This window comes from Myotis brandtii, unplaced genomic scaffold, assembly GCF_000412655.1.
Source record: "Myotis brandtii unplaced genomic scaffold, ASM41265v1 scaffold237, whole genome shotgun sequence".
Lineage (NCBI taxonomy): Eukaryota > Metazoa > Chordata > Mammalia > Chiroptera > Vespertilionidae > Myotis > Myotis brandtii.
The window spans coordinates 4,292,560-4,311,815 of record NW_005358943.1 but is presented as its reverse complement, the minus strand read 5'-3'; the positions used below and the strand labels follow the sequence as shown (position 1 = coordinate 4,311,815).

At 42.0% G+C, this 19,256-nt stretch overlaps 1 protein-coding gene across 2 annotated transcripts in view; it reads right to left on the bottom strand.

Moving 5' to 3' along the window:
• Positions 1–19,115, bottom strand: part of PLBD1 (phospholipase B domain containing 1) — a 46,942-nt gene extending 27,827 nt beyond the window's left edge. The window contains exons 1-2 of one of the 2 annotated variants that reach the window (XM_014540191.1): positions 19,082–19,115; positions 10,209–10,428 (exon numbers count right to left, since the gene is read on the bottom strand). In XM_014540191.1, coding sequence (XP_014395677.1) covers positions 10,209–10,428; positions 19,082–19,100 — 239 coding nt within the window. In that variant the 5' untranslated portion in view covers positions 19,101–19,115. Of the gene's footprint in view, positions 1–10,208; positions 10,429–13,714; positions 13,764–19,081 lie in introns of those variants that run through there. The other variant, XM_005866795.2, reaches the window with a different exon arrangement.
• Positions 19,116–19,256: the final 141 nt, after the last annotated feature.

Sequence of the window (19,256 nt, the reverse complement as noted above, 5' to 3'; positions counted from 1 at the left end):
ACAATTAAAATATAGACTTTTAGCAACTTTGATGTTTATAATACAGTGTTGTTGACTATAATCGCTATGCTGTGCATTAGATCTCCAGAATTTATTTATCTGCTAGTTGTAAGCTGGTCCCCCTAACAACATCTTACAATTAGACACTTTTTAATTGATGAAAATAATCCATTAACATTTACTGTAATTTTTGTATATTTGGATTTATTTCTACAATCTTTTCTGTTTTCCATTTACCATCCTTTTGTTTACCCCCCCACCTTTTATTTTCTTTGCTTAGATAATATTTTCATTATCTTTTTCTTAACTTCTATTGATTTAGAAGCCATAAAAGGTATTTCTATTCTTTCAGTAGTCATTGAAATTTTAAAAACCATTTTTAACTATTCATTTCCTTATAAAGTCTAAGTGAATTTCATATTTCTCTCCTCCTCCAAACATAATGCATATTTTAGCAAGCTTTAACTGCCTATTGACATCCCCCATCATATTATTGTTCAAAAATTTAGGTTTGCTTCTTTTAGTTAAAAAATATATTTCTATTTAAATTGTTTTCTAATTTTTAACTTTTTAAAACTTCTCACCCAAGGATATGTTTTTATTGATTTGAGTGAAAGAAAGTGAGGGAGGGAGGGAGGAAGAGAAAGAGAGAAACATGGTTGCCTCCCATACACACCCCAACCAGGGATTGAAGCTACAACCTATGTGCCCTGTCCAGGAATCGAACCCGCAATCTTTTTGGTATACTGGAGGGTGCTCCAACCAACTGAGCCACCCAGTTGGGGCTCTAATTTTTAATTTTTATTTATTTATTTATTTATTTATTAAAGGGGAGAATGATTTTTATTTTTATTTTTTTAAAATATATTTTATTGGTTTTTTACAGAGAGGAAGGGAGAGGGATAGAGAGTTAGAGACATTGATGAGAGAGAAATATCGATCAGCTGCCTCCTGCACACTCCCTACTGGGATGCAACCAAGGTACATGCCCTTGACCGGAATCGAACTTGGGACCCTTGAGTCCACTGAGCCAAACAGGTTAGGGCTAATTTTTAATTTTTAAAGTAAAATTTTATTCTTTGTTTAATGGAAGTCTGTGGGTGGTCAAACACTTCCCTTTATATGTTTGAAAATATCCTTTGGGACCTAAAGTCTTTGTTAAAATGTTCTATGAAATTAATGTGGAGTGTATTCATGATATTATTGTTGACGTTTTCTTAGTATTCAATTTGTATATTTTGGAACTTTGGTGTGCAGGCATTTTTATTTGTTTGAGACTCCCTCCCCCCCTTAGTGCCTCTCTCTGACTCCCTGAGAACTAGATCTTCGAGTGACTTTTGGGAACTTCTTTCCTATGGAATACAGCAGCCGTATCTGTAATTGAACCAGCACATGGATGATTTGGTTCTAGATTTCCCCACCCCCTTCTCCAAGCTCATAGTTTCTTGTAAATCTGTAGGTTAGGATGCACATCTATAGGTTATTCTGTGGCTGCCTAGTTTATAAACAGTCAAAAGTAGCAAGGAAACTTCCGCTTCCTAGCTGTGACTCAACTCACTCAGAGCACTGAGGCCTTCACCCATCAGCAGCAGTGGCTGCCTCTGCCTGCTTCAGAACAAGGCCCAGCAGATCCATACTTCGTCACTTTGTTTTCTGTTCTACTTCTTGGTCAAGAGATGCTTAATCTAGCTGTATTTCTCTTTCTATATATTTTATCTCTTATTTGCTGTAAGTTTGGAGCAAAATCAGTCAAATTGTGAACCCCTTATACTCTCTGGAGTATAAGGAAGTTAACTTTGTTTATGTCCATTAGCCTATGGTAAAATTGGTTTCCTAATTCATTTCATTGCAGTTCCAAGAACCTATCGCTGAAAGTACTTACTATAGTTTCCAGAACTGAAACTGATAGAGTGAGAATATAGTTTTATTGCCAGTTAGGTAAACAATATTAAAATCCTTTGAACTCTTTTATTTTATGGTCCTTGAACTCAGCAAACTTTACTTCACGAGAGCTTTCCCTTCAAATTATTTGTAAATATATTTTTTTAAGTTGAATGATCACATTGAACTTTAGTTTATGTATCTTTTATACTGCTACATCTAATCTATGATCAAGTAGTTGGTCACTTTTCCCTGTCTACCACCTCTACAACTGGAGGAGAGAATAGCAAGAAAGCTAGACAGGTGTGTGGGTGACAAGGAAGGACTGCTCTGCCCTGGTCTCACACTCCAGGTGAATGAAATGCAGAAATTCCAAATGAATTTGATGACTTGATGTAGCTGCTTAGGGAGGCTACAGGCCTACAGTATCCCACTCCAAGACTGCATGGGGAAGTAGAGATGGCTGTCGGGCTCATGAGCCAAACATAGCACCCCTAAACACCTCCATGAGTTTTGGAGCATAGCCAAATGATGTGTGTGTGTGTGTGTGTGTGTGTGTGTTTATATGGCCTAGGGTGAAATAAGTGGACACTGGGAGCTAATGGACCTGGTTGGGCAGAGGACTTATACTTGTGGTGAATATTGCAACCTCAAATGGCACTGATTATGCAGCTGGAGACCATGGAATCTTCATCAGATGTCAGATAGGGAAACATCGAAGCCAAAGACTAAGTGAGATTGTTTCCCTTGGGTGGATGCCAGAGAAAGACACAGGACACCCACCGATTAAACATCTCCCCCTCCCTCCAAGAAGCCTCAGTAAGACCACTCCATTCTGAGAAAAAGTAGGAAATTCTGAATTGACTCAGCTGAAATGATAAATTATTTTGTTTATATGGAATGACTATGGTAACATTTTGCTAGGTATCAGAAGGAATGGGCTCTTTTAAAATGATTTATGTGAAAACAAAATAATATTTCTTGGAAAAAATAATTTGTGGGCTACTGACTTACCATGCTCTCTCAGGTAAGGAAACAAAAAATCAGGGGTCCTCAAACTACGGCCCGCGGGCCACATGCAAATACAAATATTGTATTTGTTCCCGTTTTGTTTTTTTACTTCAAAATAAGATATGTGCAGTGTGCATAGAAATTTGTTCATAGTTTTTTTTTTTAAACTATAGTCCGGCCCTCCAACGGTCTGAGGGACAGTGAACTGGCCCCCTGTTTAAAAAGTTTGAGGACCCCTGCAAAAAATTCATACATTTTACTCAGAGTCTCCCTGCCTAGCTCCATCCAGAGTTCTGATCCCCTCAATTTTTTCAGTCTATTTCAACACAGGGCAGTGTTTCTCAACTGGAGTAATTTTTCCCTCCAGGAGGCATTTGGTAATGTCTGGAGACATTTTTGGTTGTTGCACTAGGGCAGTGGTCGGCAAACTGCAGCTCGCGAGCCACATGCGGCTCTTGGCTCTTTGGCCCCTTGGGTGTGGCTCTTCCACAAAATACCACGTGCGGGTGCGCACATACAGTGCGATTGAAACTTCGTGGCCCATGCGAAGAAGTCAGTTTTCGGTCTGGGCGAGTCTATTTTGAAGAAGTACTGTTGATATTTGGCTCTGTTGACTAATGAGTTTGCCGACCAGTGCACTAAGGGATAAGGTGCAACTGGCATCTAGAGGGTAAACATCCTACAATGCACAGGACAGCTCCCACAACAAAGAAGAATTCAACCCAAAATGTCAGCATATAACAGTAGACAAGACAGATGGCGATATGGGACTAGAACTACTGACAATTTTTCTTTTTTTCTTTTTTTTTTTTTTAGCAGAGACTAGATTTATTCAATTCTGACCTTCAGAGCAGGGGAAGTGAAACTTCTACCCTGAGATTCGAAGTGGAGGCCTCAAATGATGCTGCTCTATTCAGGGCCCCGAGGAATACAATCCACTTGCAGGTGCCTCAGGGCGAGGACCTTCTCTGATCCCTGAGCCTGGGATCCTACACTTTTTTAAAAAATATATTTTTATTGATTTCAGAGAGGGAGGGAGAGGGAAAGAAAAATAGAAACATCAATGATAAGAGAGAATCATTGATTGGCTGCCTCCTGCATGCCCCACACGGGATTGAGCCACAACCCAGCATATGCCCTGACCAGAAATCACGAATTGAACCGTGACCTCCTGGTTCATAGGTTGATGCCCAACCACTGAGCCACACTGGCTGGGCTGAAAACACAGGCTTTAAATTCTGACTAAAGCTTGACTCCACTACTTCTAGGCTCTGTGACCACAGCAAGATTGCTAAATTCTCCACATTATGAATTCTCATCAATCAGTGCTAACACTAATATCTATGTCATAGAGGTGTTAGATTTAGTTTCGGCTCCTGTGGTGTGTAAAATCGGTAAATTTCCTCCTAAGTTGGATGAAACTTTGCTCACCTGTACATTTCTCACACAAATTCTTACGTGAGAATCATGAAGACACTGGTTCCCCCACCTTTTCCTGAATCTTTTTGCATTATGTTAATACCACATTACTTAGCACTCACTTGTCATCTGCTATCTCCTGTTTTCTAATTGTTCTGAATTCCTGGGTCAGAAACTATATTGTGCTTCTTTAGTAACCCCCATAGAGATTAATCCATTTGAGTGTGTGTGTGTGCGTGTGTGTGTGTGCATGTGCATAAACTCTGCAACTAGATAGCCTAGTTTCCAACCCTAGCTCCGTGACTTTCATATCAAAATATGGAGATAATAATGATAAATACTTCATAGCATTATTGTGGATTAAATAATTAAACATGTGTAAAATGCTTTGAAAAGTGTGTGGTATATTTTAAATGCTATATAAGTGCTAGGTATCATCATTATCATCATCATTTTGTGGTTCATGTTATGTTACAGATAATTACTAATTAGTGGGTCTATTGATATTTTTGAGGGTGAGACTGTGTCTTACTTACCTTTCCTTTGCCCACAGCTTTGACCTGGAAGCATATTCAGTTTCTAACATAGAAAGGGGCAAGATGGGGCTGTGGAAGAGATTCTTGAGCTATTTCTCGGTGGTAGGCCAAACATAAAAAAAGATTCCACCATTGCCTACTTTATTTGTGCTATAGTTTTGCTTACAGCCTCTTTTACTCATAGTTTTAGCAACTGTTGTGCCAACATATAAACTTAAAAGGAGTCATCTTTGAAGAATATACTTAGGAACTAACTCTCCCCCTACCTTTTTCCCGACCTCCAGAGCCTGGTACAGGTAGTGTAACAAGTGTTTGTTGCAGTGAATTGGCTCATGCTTCCTAGGCAATTCCAGAGGTCATTTCAGCAGCCACTTCAGCAGCACAAGAATCAGCCACTTCATTAAAAACTAGAGCAGACCAGGTCCCTACACCCAGAAAGGTTTCAGAAAGGTTTCATGACTCATTTTATTAAAAACCAATCTATGACTATTTAGTGGCTTTTACATCATGAATGAAACATCAGAGATTCTGAATTCGGAACTCTTAGGGAACCAGCCCACAGAGTTAAAAACAAAGAAAGAAGCTCCGTCTGTTTGGTCAAGGTTGCTAGACACTGCAATGCATGGAAATATGTAGCTCACACTTCTGATTCATCTCCAACAAAATTGGAACAGCAACCAGATTCAATTAAACCTAATAAATGTGTAATTAAATAACTGCTGGGGGCAGAAGCACTGGGCCAGGTGTCTGGGGGTATACAAAGGGGAATAAGATAGGGACCGTGCCCTCAAGGCACTAACAGATGGTGCGGGGAGAGATGGAGCTCTGATCCAGTGGGGATGGAATCAGAAAAAGCTTCGTCAGGAAGATAGCATCTGAGATGGATCTAGGAGGTTGAGCAATGTTTCAATCGGTGGAGATGGGAGAGGTAGCATCTGGCTCTCAGGAATCATGGTTGGAAGAGTTGCTAGGAAGGGGTTGTGTGAGAGGCGGAAGGGGCTCCACAGCACAGCCCAGGAGCCCATCTGGAATGAATGTTTGCAGGGTGTGACTCCTCAGGAGATGGGTCAGGGTGGGGACAGTGGAAGAAGAGGGAGAAAAGAAGAGAGCACGAGGGGCAAGACAGTGATAGAAGCCTCAAAAAATATCTAGTGCCTACTGTGGTCCAGCCAAATCTGCTGCTGTTGCGTAGGATGGGAGAACTCACAAGAGCACACAGGTATATGGCCTTGAGCTGCACGAAAAATACAGAAGGCTGGGCCCAGGACCAAACTGTTATCTGGAAGGGTTGTAAAAGTTCAAGGAGTCAACAAATTACTGAACACTTCAAAGGAAATGATGGAGGATGTGAGAATACTTCTTTGTGTGCTTTCGTTTGGTCTCTCAAGTATGTCATAGGTTGAGAAGAGCAAATTATATCTTTGGGGATGGGTAGACCACTCTCTTTATCTGAATAGCTCAACTGTTCACCCCACAATATCCATCTTCTCATATACCTCCTCCTGCCAAGAATCAGAAGAATCTAAGGAACAGCACCCCATCTTAAATGTGGCCACGTGGGGAAAAGAGGCAGCCCTACACTCCACTCTGCGGCCTGAGCAGCTTTCCAAGTTGAGAGGGAAACGAGAAAAGATGGCTCTTCTTTTTGGCCTCTGGCACAATCCCCCTCCTACCCCATCCCCCAGTTCAGGCTCAGAAGTCCTTGCTCCAAGGCTGTGTCTTGGTATGTAGAGTCCAGCATACCTGGCAAAGCACCACAAGTAACAGTCCCCAGCAGTATATTATATGGTTTAAGTTGATAAAATGATACTTGTATATGAAGGTGCTATTACTTTGCAGACAACTGCCCATGTGTAGCGGAAAACACGCCAGCAAACAGGCATATCCAGCTTGGTAATGTCTCTGCTCATCTTTAAGCTGTATTGTTAAAAAAGACTGAAAAGTGTGGGAGCAGAGAGGAAGGCAAGACCGACCAGGAAGCTACAGTAATGCAGCATCCATAGACTTCAACTGATATAAAGACTTTAAAAGTCCTGAATTTGGATGAGATTAAAAATGGCGGTGGAGTAAGTGGAACCTACACTGACACTTTCCCAGGACCAAACTGGAAATGCTACTAAAATACACTAAAGCCACCCTGAAAAACAGGTCAGCAAACAAACAGAAAGCCTAGCCTGAGACTTGTATTCTGTCTCTACTATTGGTTCTGTGTCAACAGCTTCCAGACGGTTGACATTGAAGTTCTTCTGCTTTGCTTCAGAGAATGCCGGGGACCTTTGCTCAGAGGAAGCCACAGTGCCTCTCCCTGCTCAGTCCCCACCATGGGCTGTGCAGCTGGGGTGCTGGCTGCAGGAAGTCCTTGCTGGTACCCTGGGCCTTGGAGTCACAATCCCATGAACCCTTCAGCATCTCCCTCCCTCCCTCCCTCCCTCCCTCCCTCCCTTTTTCCTTCCTTCTTTCTGTCTTCCTCTACTTTCTTTTTCTCTTTTTCCACCTCCTTCTTCAAATATGCAAATACTGACTTCTCTCTCCCTCCCAGCCCCTTCGGTTCTTTATCATTCATCTTCCTGCTCACCAGCATCTCCTGTTCAATGAGCTACATCAGAGTCTTTACAGAGCAGTAATCCCTCCGACTCTTGGTACCACACTTACAAGAAACCCATCCTTGAACAGGCAGGGAGAATTACCAGTCATAAATACAATATGAAGATGAATAGAGAGGTCATCTTTCATATTCAAGGAACCTCTGAGCTCTCTAAGCTTGAAATAGTGGTCAATGACCTTCCAATGGGCTTCCATCCAAGCCTTCCACAGTAAGGCCCCCACTTGCCTTTTAACCCTGTTGCCCTCTGCTGGCTCAATTGGAGCCTCTACTTCTCGCCCATTGCAAATGCAATGTATGCATTTCAGACTCAGTGCCCTTTTCAGTACTCTGTTCTGTTCCTTTCTGCCCAGATGATTTCTTCTTTCTTCCCAACCAAGCCAAATGGTTCTCATCTATCAAGCACCAGACCTACAACTCACTCCTCCCACAAAGCCTTCTTTGACTGCTCTGTCCCACTGGGTGCCTTCCTCTCGGGCTCCGATGGTTTAGGATTAAAGCACTCTTTTCAGGTTGTTCTGTGCAGCAGAAATGCTGCCAAGAGTTTCCCAACTCTTCCTTAAGGAGCAGCAGTGACTGAGATTGCTAGGCTGGTCTCTCCCTCACTCCTGATCACACCCCCACGGGCTGCTGCTACTGGTGGGAAGGGAGGCTGACTCTGTTGCCAGGTCGACAAAATGGATCGCAGCATGCAGGGAGCTGTTTATTTGTTTTCATCTTAAAAGACTGGCTTATACATGTGGAACTGTTTTGGAAAAGACATGGCAAAAGGCAAAGCAGACAATAAAAACAGTTACTGGATAGTAGCTAAGTGGTTTTTTTAAGAAATAAAATGTAAGTAACTTTTACTCTAAAATAGAAGTATTCAAAAAGTTATTCATAAAATGGCTTCTTTTCCTATGGATGTTCCTGGCAAATGGATAAAGGTGATTAAGGATAAATCAACGGTTTATAGTAAGAATAAGGGTGAAATGATAAGGTCACCCCCAAAAGTGAAATGTTAAAACATGTTTTCCCTGAGATGTAAGAGCATCAGAAGTGCCACCTTTGTCGGAACCTTCTCGGTCACACCCCTGAGCTCTCTAGTAGGGACCCCAATACCCAAGGCAGACATGCTTATCCTCACTACAGACTCCGAGATCAGAGCTGCTGCCTTCAAATCGAATAAAGAAAAATCGTTTCCTTACCAACCCATTATGTCTATTACTCATGAGTTCATCTAATATATTTATATTCACACAACTTCAGTCCAAATTATTTCTCCAAATTTGCAACTCAATTTAAATAATGCAATCAAATGAGTGGATACACATGTGACTAAAGATTTGAAGTGAAGTGTGAAAAGTTCATATTCATACATGTGCCACAGTCTTAAACATGTTTTAAAAATCTTACACAGTTTATAAAGTTTTATATATCTCTGAGTAGTATACTATATGAAGGGGACTCCAATGGTAGGGTAACAAAAATTTGGTATAAAAATGAAGACAGGAATTTCTACTTTAAATTATAAAAGCGCAGCCAGAACCCAATAACTAGTCATTCGACATTTGATATAATCTCTAGAATGCAGAAACAGATTAGGATCGTCATTGCACTTACTATGACTAAGGCGGTAACAGTGCAAAATAAGGTTCGGTTAAGCTGCACTCAACAATCTAGGTCACAGAGAATGAAAAAGAAAGCCAACTCATCAAGACTCTTTATATCAAAGAACGAATAAAGCTTGATTAAATCAGTTACAACTTTCTTTTGCTTAAAGAGCTCTAAAAAGGACAGGTTCCGATTATATTATCATTAACTACATTTTTGTTGCTTTTATAAGACGAAGGACACAAGGATCAAGTAACAATAGGACTGGAAGAAACATTTACTAGTATGTTAGACATTAAAATTTCAATTTAAAATCTCAACATACTTGAAAGTATTATTCTAAAACTGTTGAAAATAAATGCTCTTATAACTTTTAATTTTTTATTTACTGATTTGAGAGAGAGAGGGAGCAAGAGAGAGAGAAACATTGATTTGTTGTTTCACTTTTTATGCATTCATTGGCTGATTTTTAAAATATATATATTTTTATTGATTTCAGAGAAGAAGGGAGAGGGAGAGAGAGAAACATCAACGATAAGAAAGAATCATTGATAGGCTGCCTCCTGCATGTCCCCTATTGGGGATGGAGCCTGCAACCCAGGCATGTGCCTTGACCGAGAATCAAACCCATGACTTTCTGGTTCATAAGTTGATGTTCAACCACTGAGTCACGCAGGCCAGGCCATTGGTTGATTCTTGTACCAGGTATGTGCCCTGATTGGGGATCGAACCCACAACCTTGGTGTACCGGGATGATGCTCTGACCAGCTGAGCTACCCAGCCAGGGCAAATGCTGTTACATTTTATTTATAATTAACCTTCTCTGTTTTGTGATTCTCGAAGATTCTCTCCACCTCTTGCTTTCTACCGGACAATAAATAACTAGTAAGATGAGATGGCTTAGCTGTCTCTTAATATATTTTTAGGAGAAGGAAAGGTTTAAAAAGGTAAGAGCTATGAGGTTTGACTAGTGCCATAATTGGGGGCTTTGATCCTTATCGGCAGGTACTGATTATAGGTACAAATGTAATTCTGATAATGTCTCCATCACATGAGAAGGACCTCAGCTACTAATGTGCAAATGCCAGGAAGCAAAGGCTACACTGTTGGACAAAGCCAGAGACAGAGGTGGCCTGATAGTTCTCCACCAGGACTGTGGTACTTACGAGGCAGTGAGGTAACCCTCCAAAAAGCCGGCCACAAACATGATGACCTCGTTGCTCAGGGACTGCGAACCATACCCTGCTCTGATCTCTAGGATGCCCCAGCCTGTGGTGTTCACAGAGTTATTATAAAAGCCATAGGCATCTCCATTCTTGTCCAGTACATCTCTGATCTCCACTGACTTTTCAGTAGGCATCCAGTACGCAGTTGCATAGTCGACTCCTTGAAAAAACAGAAAAGGGAATAATGATAGGATGCCATTCAACTGACTTACTGATGCATTATTTTTTTCTATGTAACCGACAATTCCAACACTTTGGCTTTCTAAAGAATTCCATTTCATCAAAATTGGGAAATCTGCCATTATAGCTTGTCTTCCTTGCCAATGGGAGAAAAAACCAGAGCCTTGATCAAGGGGGATGAGCCCATAGCACAGTGGTTCTCAACCTTCTGGCCCTTTAAATACAGTTCCTCATGTTGTGACCCAACCATAAAATTATTTTCATTGCTACTTCATAACTGTAATGTTGCTGCTGTTATGAATCGTAATGTAAATATCTTATATGCAGGATGGTCTTAGGTGACCCCTGTGAAAGGGTCGTTCGACCGCCAAAGTGGTCACGACCCACAGGTTGAGACCCGCTGCCATAGCAGAAAGTATAAGCTAAAGGTAGGGGCATGGTTTGAACATCATAGAGGTGTGTCTAAGAGCTCCATCCTTAGAGATGGGATTCTGGTCAATGCCAGAGCTGGAACCCTTGCCCACCTCTTCATTGGGCCAAGGATAGGGTTCATGTCTCTGCTCAGCAAGGCCTTCCAATTCCCCTCTGCAGTTGGGCCAAAGCACTCATATTCTCTGGCTCCTTATTCTATTTCTCCTGCTGAATTATTACACATGACATTAGACTCCTATTTTGCAGAAAAAATAAAAGTTATCACCTGTGACCCCCTCAAGTTCTTGATAATTTTGTGAATTCATCCTCACAAATCCTATATTCATGTCTCTCTTCTTCTTCACTTCAATCTCTCTCCCTAGGCATGCTCTGGATCCCACCCCTCTCACTTAGGAACTTTGTTCCATCCTAAATCTTCCTGAAGTTCTCTCTTTGCAGCAGCTCCTCCCTATTAGTAAATTAACGTGTTCCACTGTCTTAGATCAAAGCAAACCAACCACAGAAGCTCTCTGTAGAGATCCTGTGAGCAGCTTTGGCTACTGCTAGAATCTCTCCCTTTATAAAACTACTACAATTTTTATAGAGCATTCTGTGTTGGGGACTCTGCTAGGTGCTGGTGAAAGAGTTATGACAACGACAGGCTCACTTCCAGGTCCCATCCACTTCACTTCTCATTTTCTTCACTTGGGCCTGTGGCAGGCTGGCACCCACCCCCACCATGCCACTGGCTGGGTCACAAATGAAAGCCTTGACTCGCAACATCACACAAATGCCTGAAAGTGTTTGACCGTGGTGACCACTCATTCTTAAAACTCCTCCCATGCATCTGGGACAACACTCTTCTGAATCTCCTCCTCCTCTGACTGTCTTGTAGACCTAACAGCACACTTGATAACACCGTCTGGATGATTCTATAAGCATTAGGAAATTACATTATTCAAAATGAAACTCATATTTTCTCCCAACTCATCCTCCATCTTCTGCTGTCTCCATGATTTCTCAGCCTGAAACCCCAGTCCATGCAGGCCGCCTCCTCTCTCTCTCTCTCTCTCTCTCTCTCTCTCTCTCTCCTCATGTTTAATTAAAACCTCCTAAACATCTCACCCTCCATTCTTCAGCTCTACATTTCTGTGCTACTTTAGATATCACAACTAGCCTTAACTTCTCCTCTGCCAGAGTGACCTTTCCTAAACACAAGATTGATTTGTTTACTTGACTACCCAAAATCTTCAATGGCTTTTATTTCCTAGAAATAAAATTCTTCAGCTCATACTATCTGCCTTCATGATCTGGATTCTGCCTACCTATCCAGCTTCATCCACCACCCCAGGCATTTTGTGATCTGGAAACCATTACATACAACGCTCCAACCTGCCAGGAGCTGTTCCAACACCTCTGACTTTGCATATGCTGTTTCCTTTGCCTGAGAGTTTCTGTCTTGTTAACCACCCAGCAATCTCAAAATTGCGACTTAAGACTCAGAAAACAGCACCCACTCTGAAGGGGCTGACTTGCTCTACAAACTCAATGTACCTTGTGTATACAGCTTAGGTCTTATCCCTTTATACTGTAGCTTACATGTCTGCCCCTGCTCCTAGCCTATGAACTCCTGAGGCCCAAAATTGTTTCCTCAGCATTAGGAATAGTGCTTGGCCCATAGCAGATACTCAATAAATATTTGTGAAAGGAAGAGAGACTTAGGTAGAGAGAGAAAAAAAAAACATACAGAAAAAAGAAATGGTATATAATGCATTAATTTCTCTGCCTAAGAAACCATTGCATAGCTGCTCTGGTTAAAGACAAACTTTATATTCAGGCTACCCAAGAGATGGGAGGAGGTCAGAATGACTCAGGTTGTAGGTTGAGAATCAGTGGATGAATGTTGTATGATTCATTGAGAAAGGGAGATGGGCAAAAAGACTAGGAAGAAATATAGGTATAGTTTTGGACATACTAAGTTTTTAGTGGTTAAGATACTTGAAATTCTAGCTCAGATTTTATATATATGTAATGTTATCTGTTGTCAACATTCAAAACTGACTCAACATTTTGCTTTTTGCTGTAACGTTATCTATCTAATAAGCACTGAAAGTACAATCTTAATCCTAGAGCATCATGACCACAATGGTGGACTTCCTTTAAAAATGGTTAAGGGGAGGTAATGACATTGACTATCAGAGGTAGGTGCAGACTACTTTGTCAACAGACTCCCAGTGCCAAACAAATAGTCTAATCCTATATAATAAAAGCCTAATATGCTAAGTGTCCAGTCAACCCGTCAGCCGTTCAACCAATCAAAGCGTAAATATGCTAATACGTTAAGGCCGCTCAACCACTCACTATGACATGCACTGATCACCAGGGGGCAGATGCTCTGACTGGTAGGTTAGCTTGCTGCTGGGGTCTGGCCGATCGGGACTGAACAAGATGGGCAGGACACGCCCTGGAGCTCTCCTGCAGTCCCTCCCCAGCTAGCTGGCCAACTTCCCACCTCCCTCCCCGGCCCTGATCATGCACTGGTGGAGTCCCTCGGTTTGGCCTGCACCCTCTCACAATCCAGGTCCCCTCGGTGGATGTTGGAGAGCTGGTTTTTACCCAATCCCGCAGGCCAGGCTGAGGGACCCCACTGGTGCACGAATTTATGCATCAGGCCTCTAATTGTTAACAAAGCCATAAATTGGCCATAACTTGACAATTGTGGGCAATATCCATAGAAACTTCCCTTCTCCTCCCAAGTACAATAAATAAATATGCTTTCCAAATTGATTTTGGGCCACAAAGGCCATAGCCTCAGCCCTTTTTCAGCCTTTCTCACACATTCTCTTGCACCTCACCTCCAGGGAGTCTGGTAGGGAAATGAGAAAGCATGGCTGACTAAATAAAAAGCAGCCACAATTCGAGGCAGCAGGGGTGCGGTCATAAACAGGAACTGTAAAAAAAGGAAGGTAAGATGTGTCAGTTTCTTCTCTTTCAGCTCTGTCCACATAGCATGGTTTTAGCTTTAGCCCCTTCTCCAAAATATTGGCATTTTTCATCCAGCATCCTGGCCTTCCTTTCCTTTGACCTTCCATTCCAGCGACTCCTTTTGTTATACACTTGGCTTGCTCTCAATCAAAGCACTCAAGGGCCATGGTTTCATTGTTACTGGTACTACCTAATTTCCTATTTCCTGACCACAAGTAATAAACTTGTGCAAATCTGTGGGGGTTTTTTGACACTAGTGTGTCCCCATGCATGAAAAAACCCTTACCCAGTCCTCATGAGAATTCAACGATAAAAATTTACTGCTAACAAGCTGACTAATTTAGCAGATGCTTTGAGAACTAAGCCAAAATCTGAGTTTCTTGACTCACCCTTAATTGATGTCCTCCATTCCTCAATGTTTTCTCCATGTATCATCTCTTTCTGGTTTTTCGAGTACCATGCTATTTTTTTTAATTTTCTTAAATCCTTTATTAACTTTTAAGCCATTATAGTTATTTATTTACTTATTATTATTAAAATTATATTTTTATTGATTTCAGAGAGGAAGGGAGAGGGAGAGAGAGATAGAAACATCAATGATGAGAGAGAATCATTGATTGGCTGCCTCCTGCACGCCCCCAACTGGGGATTGAGCCCGCAACCTGGGCATATGCCCTTGACTGGAATGGAACCTGGAACCCTTCAGTCCACAGGCTGAAGCTCTATCCACTGAGCCAAACCAGTTAGGGCTAAATCTTGATCTCTAATTGTGAATTAGAATTTTGGTATCTTAGGTTTGCAAATGCTGATTTGCATAACTTGATACTACTTTACATTGGTATTGTGATTGCCCTTGCAAGGATGACAAATTTCAGAGCAAGCTGTGCCTTTCTTTTTTAAAAAAAAATATATTTTATTGATTTTTTATAGAGAGGAAGGGAGAGGGATAGAGAGTTAGAAACATCGATGAGAGAGAAACATTGATCAGCTGCCTCCTGCACACCCCCTACTGGGGATGTGCCTGCAACCAAGGTACATGCCCTTGACTGGAATCGAACCTGGGACTCTTCAGTCCACAGGACAACGCTCTATCCACTGAGCCAAACCGGTTAGGGCCAAGTTGTGCCTTTCAAACAAGAGACTTTCACAACTTTCTATTGGAAGATTATAACATACCTGTGGTTTGTTCTGACACAGTTTCAAGTTTTAGACTAAAGTTTCCACATAATTTCACTACCTCTATTAGTTTCACTTTTTTTTACCACATTAAGTAAATTCCTATTTTTTCAGTAGTACAAATGAGGCAGAATAGTAAAAAGTAGGAAAATTCCTTGGTCAGTAGAATGGGGAAACTGAGACAGATAGCTGATTCCCATCCCACACCCTGACCCACCGGCCTCCTACTCCGCTGTACGACCACTCCCTTAGGCATTAAACCCTTAGGACAATGAGGTTCTGATCAGCATCAAACAATATTAGAAACAAAGCTTCGGTCTGTTGACCAAAGAGACAGTGTTTTTGTTAAACTAGAGATGATATCTAGGCCTCAGTTGTGTTTCAGCTCCTGGCCCAGAAAAGCAGCAAAACCAGACGAAGTCACGGCTTGGCTAACATCAGGACCAGATGCAATGAATAATGACCCCCTACCCAAGTGCCCATCAATCAGTAGAGAGCACCACCCTGAAAGGCCACACCTGGAAAGCTGATGAATATTCTACTGAGAATCTCCCCTGAGACCTTACTACACACCTGGGCTCTGTAGAGAAGAAAAATAATTTTCTCTCTTCTGGGTTCTTGACTGAGCCATCCAGGAAATAATCCTTATGCCAGATTAGAAAGAGAAAAACAAAAATCTAATAACATGTAAACCTCCTACATATATGAGAGAGACCCAGAAAAACAGAGTAATTCACAAAAATGGCTAAAGCAACGACCTTAACTATCATCTTCAGCTGAGGACAAAAGATAATGTTGGAGTGGGGGATTCCATTAAGGAAAGTTACTAGGGAAAGCACAGTGTAACAAGGTTGTTATGCAGATTTAAGTTGTTGCCTGATGCACTGATGAGAATTTCTAGAGATAAGGTCACTCCCCTCTTCCTGGTCTAGTGAGGGAGACACCTTTACAAAAGCAGATTTTAGAAAGGTAACTTATTTGGTTTTCAGACCTCTCCTATTTTCTTTCTTTTATTTCTTTCTTCGTCCATCTTTCTGTTTTTGCTTTGAAATATATATTTGTCTTTTTAGTATATTTTTCTATCACTATTTATCCCCTCCATGCCCTCTTCCGCCTCCACCCAACCCCTCCCCACTGAAATCACCACACTGTTGTCCATGTCCATGAGTTCTCTGTCTACTCTTTCTTAAATTAACCAACCTAAAATAATCCTATGCCAAATAGACATGTTTGGGGGTGACAAATTCTGTGCCCCTACAACTCCTGGGCTATAAACCTGTACAGCATGTTACTGTGCTGCATACTGTAGGCAATTGCAATCTGCGTGATGCATTGCACTATGAGTTACAATGGCTACGATATCACTAGGCAATAGGACTTTTTCATCTCCATTACAATCTTATGGGATCACCATTGTCTATGCGGTATACTAAAACATCATTATGTGGCATATGACTGTATATAACTCCTACTGTATATAGCAGGCACTGTTCCTCACAACCTCTTTAAGAGATATCCTATATAATAAAAGGCTAATATGCAAATTGTCCCCTTGACCGGGAGTTTGACCAGGGGGCAAGGGCCAGCTGGTCAACCGCCCACGGCCCCTCCCCTTGGCCATCCTGCCCCCACTCCTGATGGCCCCCTGCCCCCATCGGGGTGGACCAGCTGGACCCCACCCATGCACGAATTAGTGCACTGGGCCTTTAGTAGTGTTATAATACCCATTTTACAGATGAGGAAATTGAGGCATAGAGGATTAGATAATTTACTTAAGGTCACACAGTAAGTATTGGTGCCAGGATTCAAACATGGGCATCTGACTCCACGGTTTCTGTTTGTGGAGTTCAATACTACCTATCTAACACTATAGAGTTAACATATGGAGCAACCACTGTAAGTGAATTTGAAATAAGAATGCCTTCAGAGTTAAAGGAGTAATTGAGATTGGTCTCAACCAAAGGTCTGCTAAGTCACCTTAAGGAGACTGAAAGACTGACAGGACAGTAAACTCCTTGACAGCCACATAAAGGTATTACCTACCTAGAGAGGCAGTCTGTTAGTCTTGGGTGGACACTGGTGAGCCATGGGAGCCTGGAAAAGGCAGTGCCCACAGTCAGGAGCTAGCATGCCAGGCGAGCACTGCCAGTGGAGGAGCTGATGGAAGTGGCGAGTCCTACTGGGAGGCAGACGAATCAGACCTCCATCTTTGAATCCCTCATATTATCTGTCCCATGCAGTTTGAGTATAAGAACATGCCTGGAGCAGGCTATGCAAATATCCAATCTGCTAAAAATTAACTGGTATTTTAGTGAGTAGACTTGTGTGTTTATCAGGGTGAAATCAGCTTCCTTGTATCCTATAAGCTCTGGAGCACTGGAAAGAATGGATTTCTGGAGTCTAGCCCTGCAAGTGCGAGGGCCAGATTTGGAACCAGTTTTACCAAGGCTCATGCCATCTTACAAGTCTCTTGGCAACCAACCCATCCCTTTCCCTAGTGATAACCTGACTTCACTATACAAACAGCTTAGAAAAATTATCCAAGACATTAAAAACAAATATGGAGCATTTCAGTCTGGAAAGATGAAGTCACCACTATTATACATCTAAAATCTCTAATAGTTTGAGAGAGAGCGAGAGCTAGAATGAACGTGCAATTGCTTGCCAATTTCTAGAAGAATGAAAGTACAAAGTAGTCTTTAAAAATTAAAGAGGTTGTTTGTGGATAAATAGGTGCATCTTAGTGGATATAAAATCCAAGGGGATAAAAATCCATTCCCTTGAGTATTTATCGTGAACTCACTAAATTCAAAGTACTGAGCAGGGCACTTCAGAGAAAACATGAAAAGCAAGTGGTGGCAAAGACCTGTTCTCTGTCCTCAGTTGCTGGAAATCTAGAAGGTAAGACAAAGCGCCAAAAACCTGCCTTGGAAAACTGGTGAATGGGGTGAAACAAAGGAAATAGAGATCACATCTCTTGAAACAGCCAGCGTGGCCATCACCAGCTGTCCTGCGACGCCATGTTAAGAAGTCTGTCTGTATGGCCGGCACAGGGCTGGCAGGATGACTAGTAGCAGAAATGCCCTCGCTCTCCACCTTGACTCCCAACCCACCTGGCATGGAGTCAGCTTATCTATCATTTGGGGAACTCAGTTTAAGAAGCAGTTGCTTGCCAGGCGATATCTTCTTGAATAAACAGTGTCCCATCTTCAGAAAAATAATGTCTCCACCTTCTCACTCCTCAGGCTGCCCCGCCTCCCATCTACAGAAATATTTAAAAACAATCCAAACAATCCAAAAGAACAGAAAAGGGAGGAAAGTTTCAGCCAGTGTCCAAAGCACAAAAACCCTTTCCATGTCTGGGGCACTCTAGCCCATCCCGGGAACGTGTGAATGAACAGTCTCCCTGTGCTAAGAGGTGATGTCCCAGAGAGCTCCAGGGAAAGAACAGAATGTGGAAGTAAATCTAGAGCCAGGAGCCTGGGGGTGCATCACTTCCTATCTCAGAAGCCTGGGCAGCTTAACAGACTGGGAAAATTTAATAGTAGTAAGTGGGCAAGTTGTGAAAACAAAGGTCTTGATTTCTGATGGAAGGCAATCAGTACACTCATTTGGGAAGGGGTATGCACTCCTAAACGCCACCCTCTTCTTACCCAAGGTCAGCGCAGAAAAGGGATTATGAAATAAAGCAAAATTAATCCTCTCTTTATATTACTTTTGAAGTCTTTCAAGTTTCTTTAGTTAGTATTGATCTTATTCATTGGGAGTGAAAGTGACAAATCCAAGGTTGGTTTTGTTTTGTTTTGTTTTGTTTTGCAAAAGGTACAGATAATTGCCAATACCTGTAGGGGATAAAACCTGTTTTACTAAGAGGGGAGTAGTTAAGTAAATGCCCTTGGTCGTTTCAGCTCTGCCTTCCCATGCTGTGTATCTTTAAGCAAATTACTTAATTTTTCTCTTAATTTCAATTTGTCTCATCTGTAGCATGGGGATAATAATCCTATTTAGATTATTGACAATTAAGGGGGGAGGGGCGGGGGAAAGACAGCCCGGAATCGTACCTCTCTGAGGTGAATACATATATTTAGATGTCCTTTGGCTGGCGTTCTGAGGACCAGCCGGGCTCAGCAAGCCGAGTCGTGCAGGAGTGAACCGATTTGTCTGCCAAGAACTCTGGCCAACACTTTTTACGTTCTCAGGAGCACACACCCTAGTGCTTCTCCCGGGCCGGCTCGG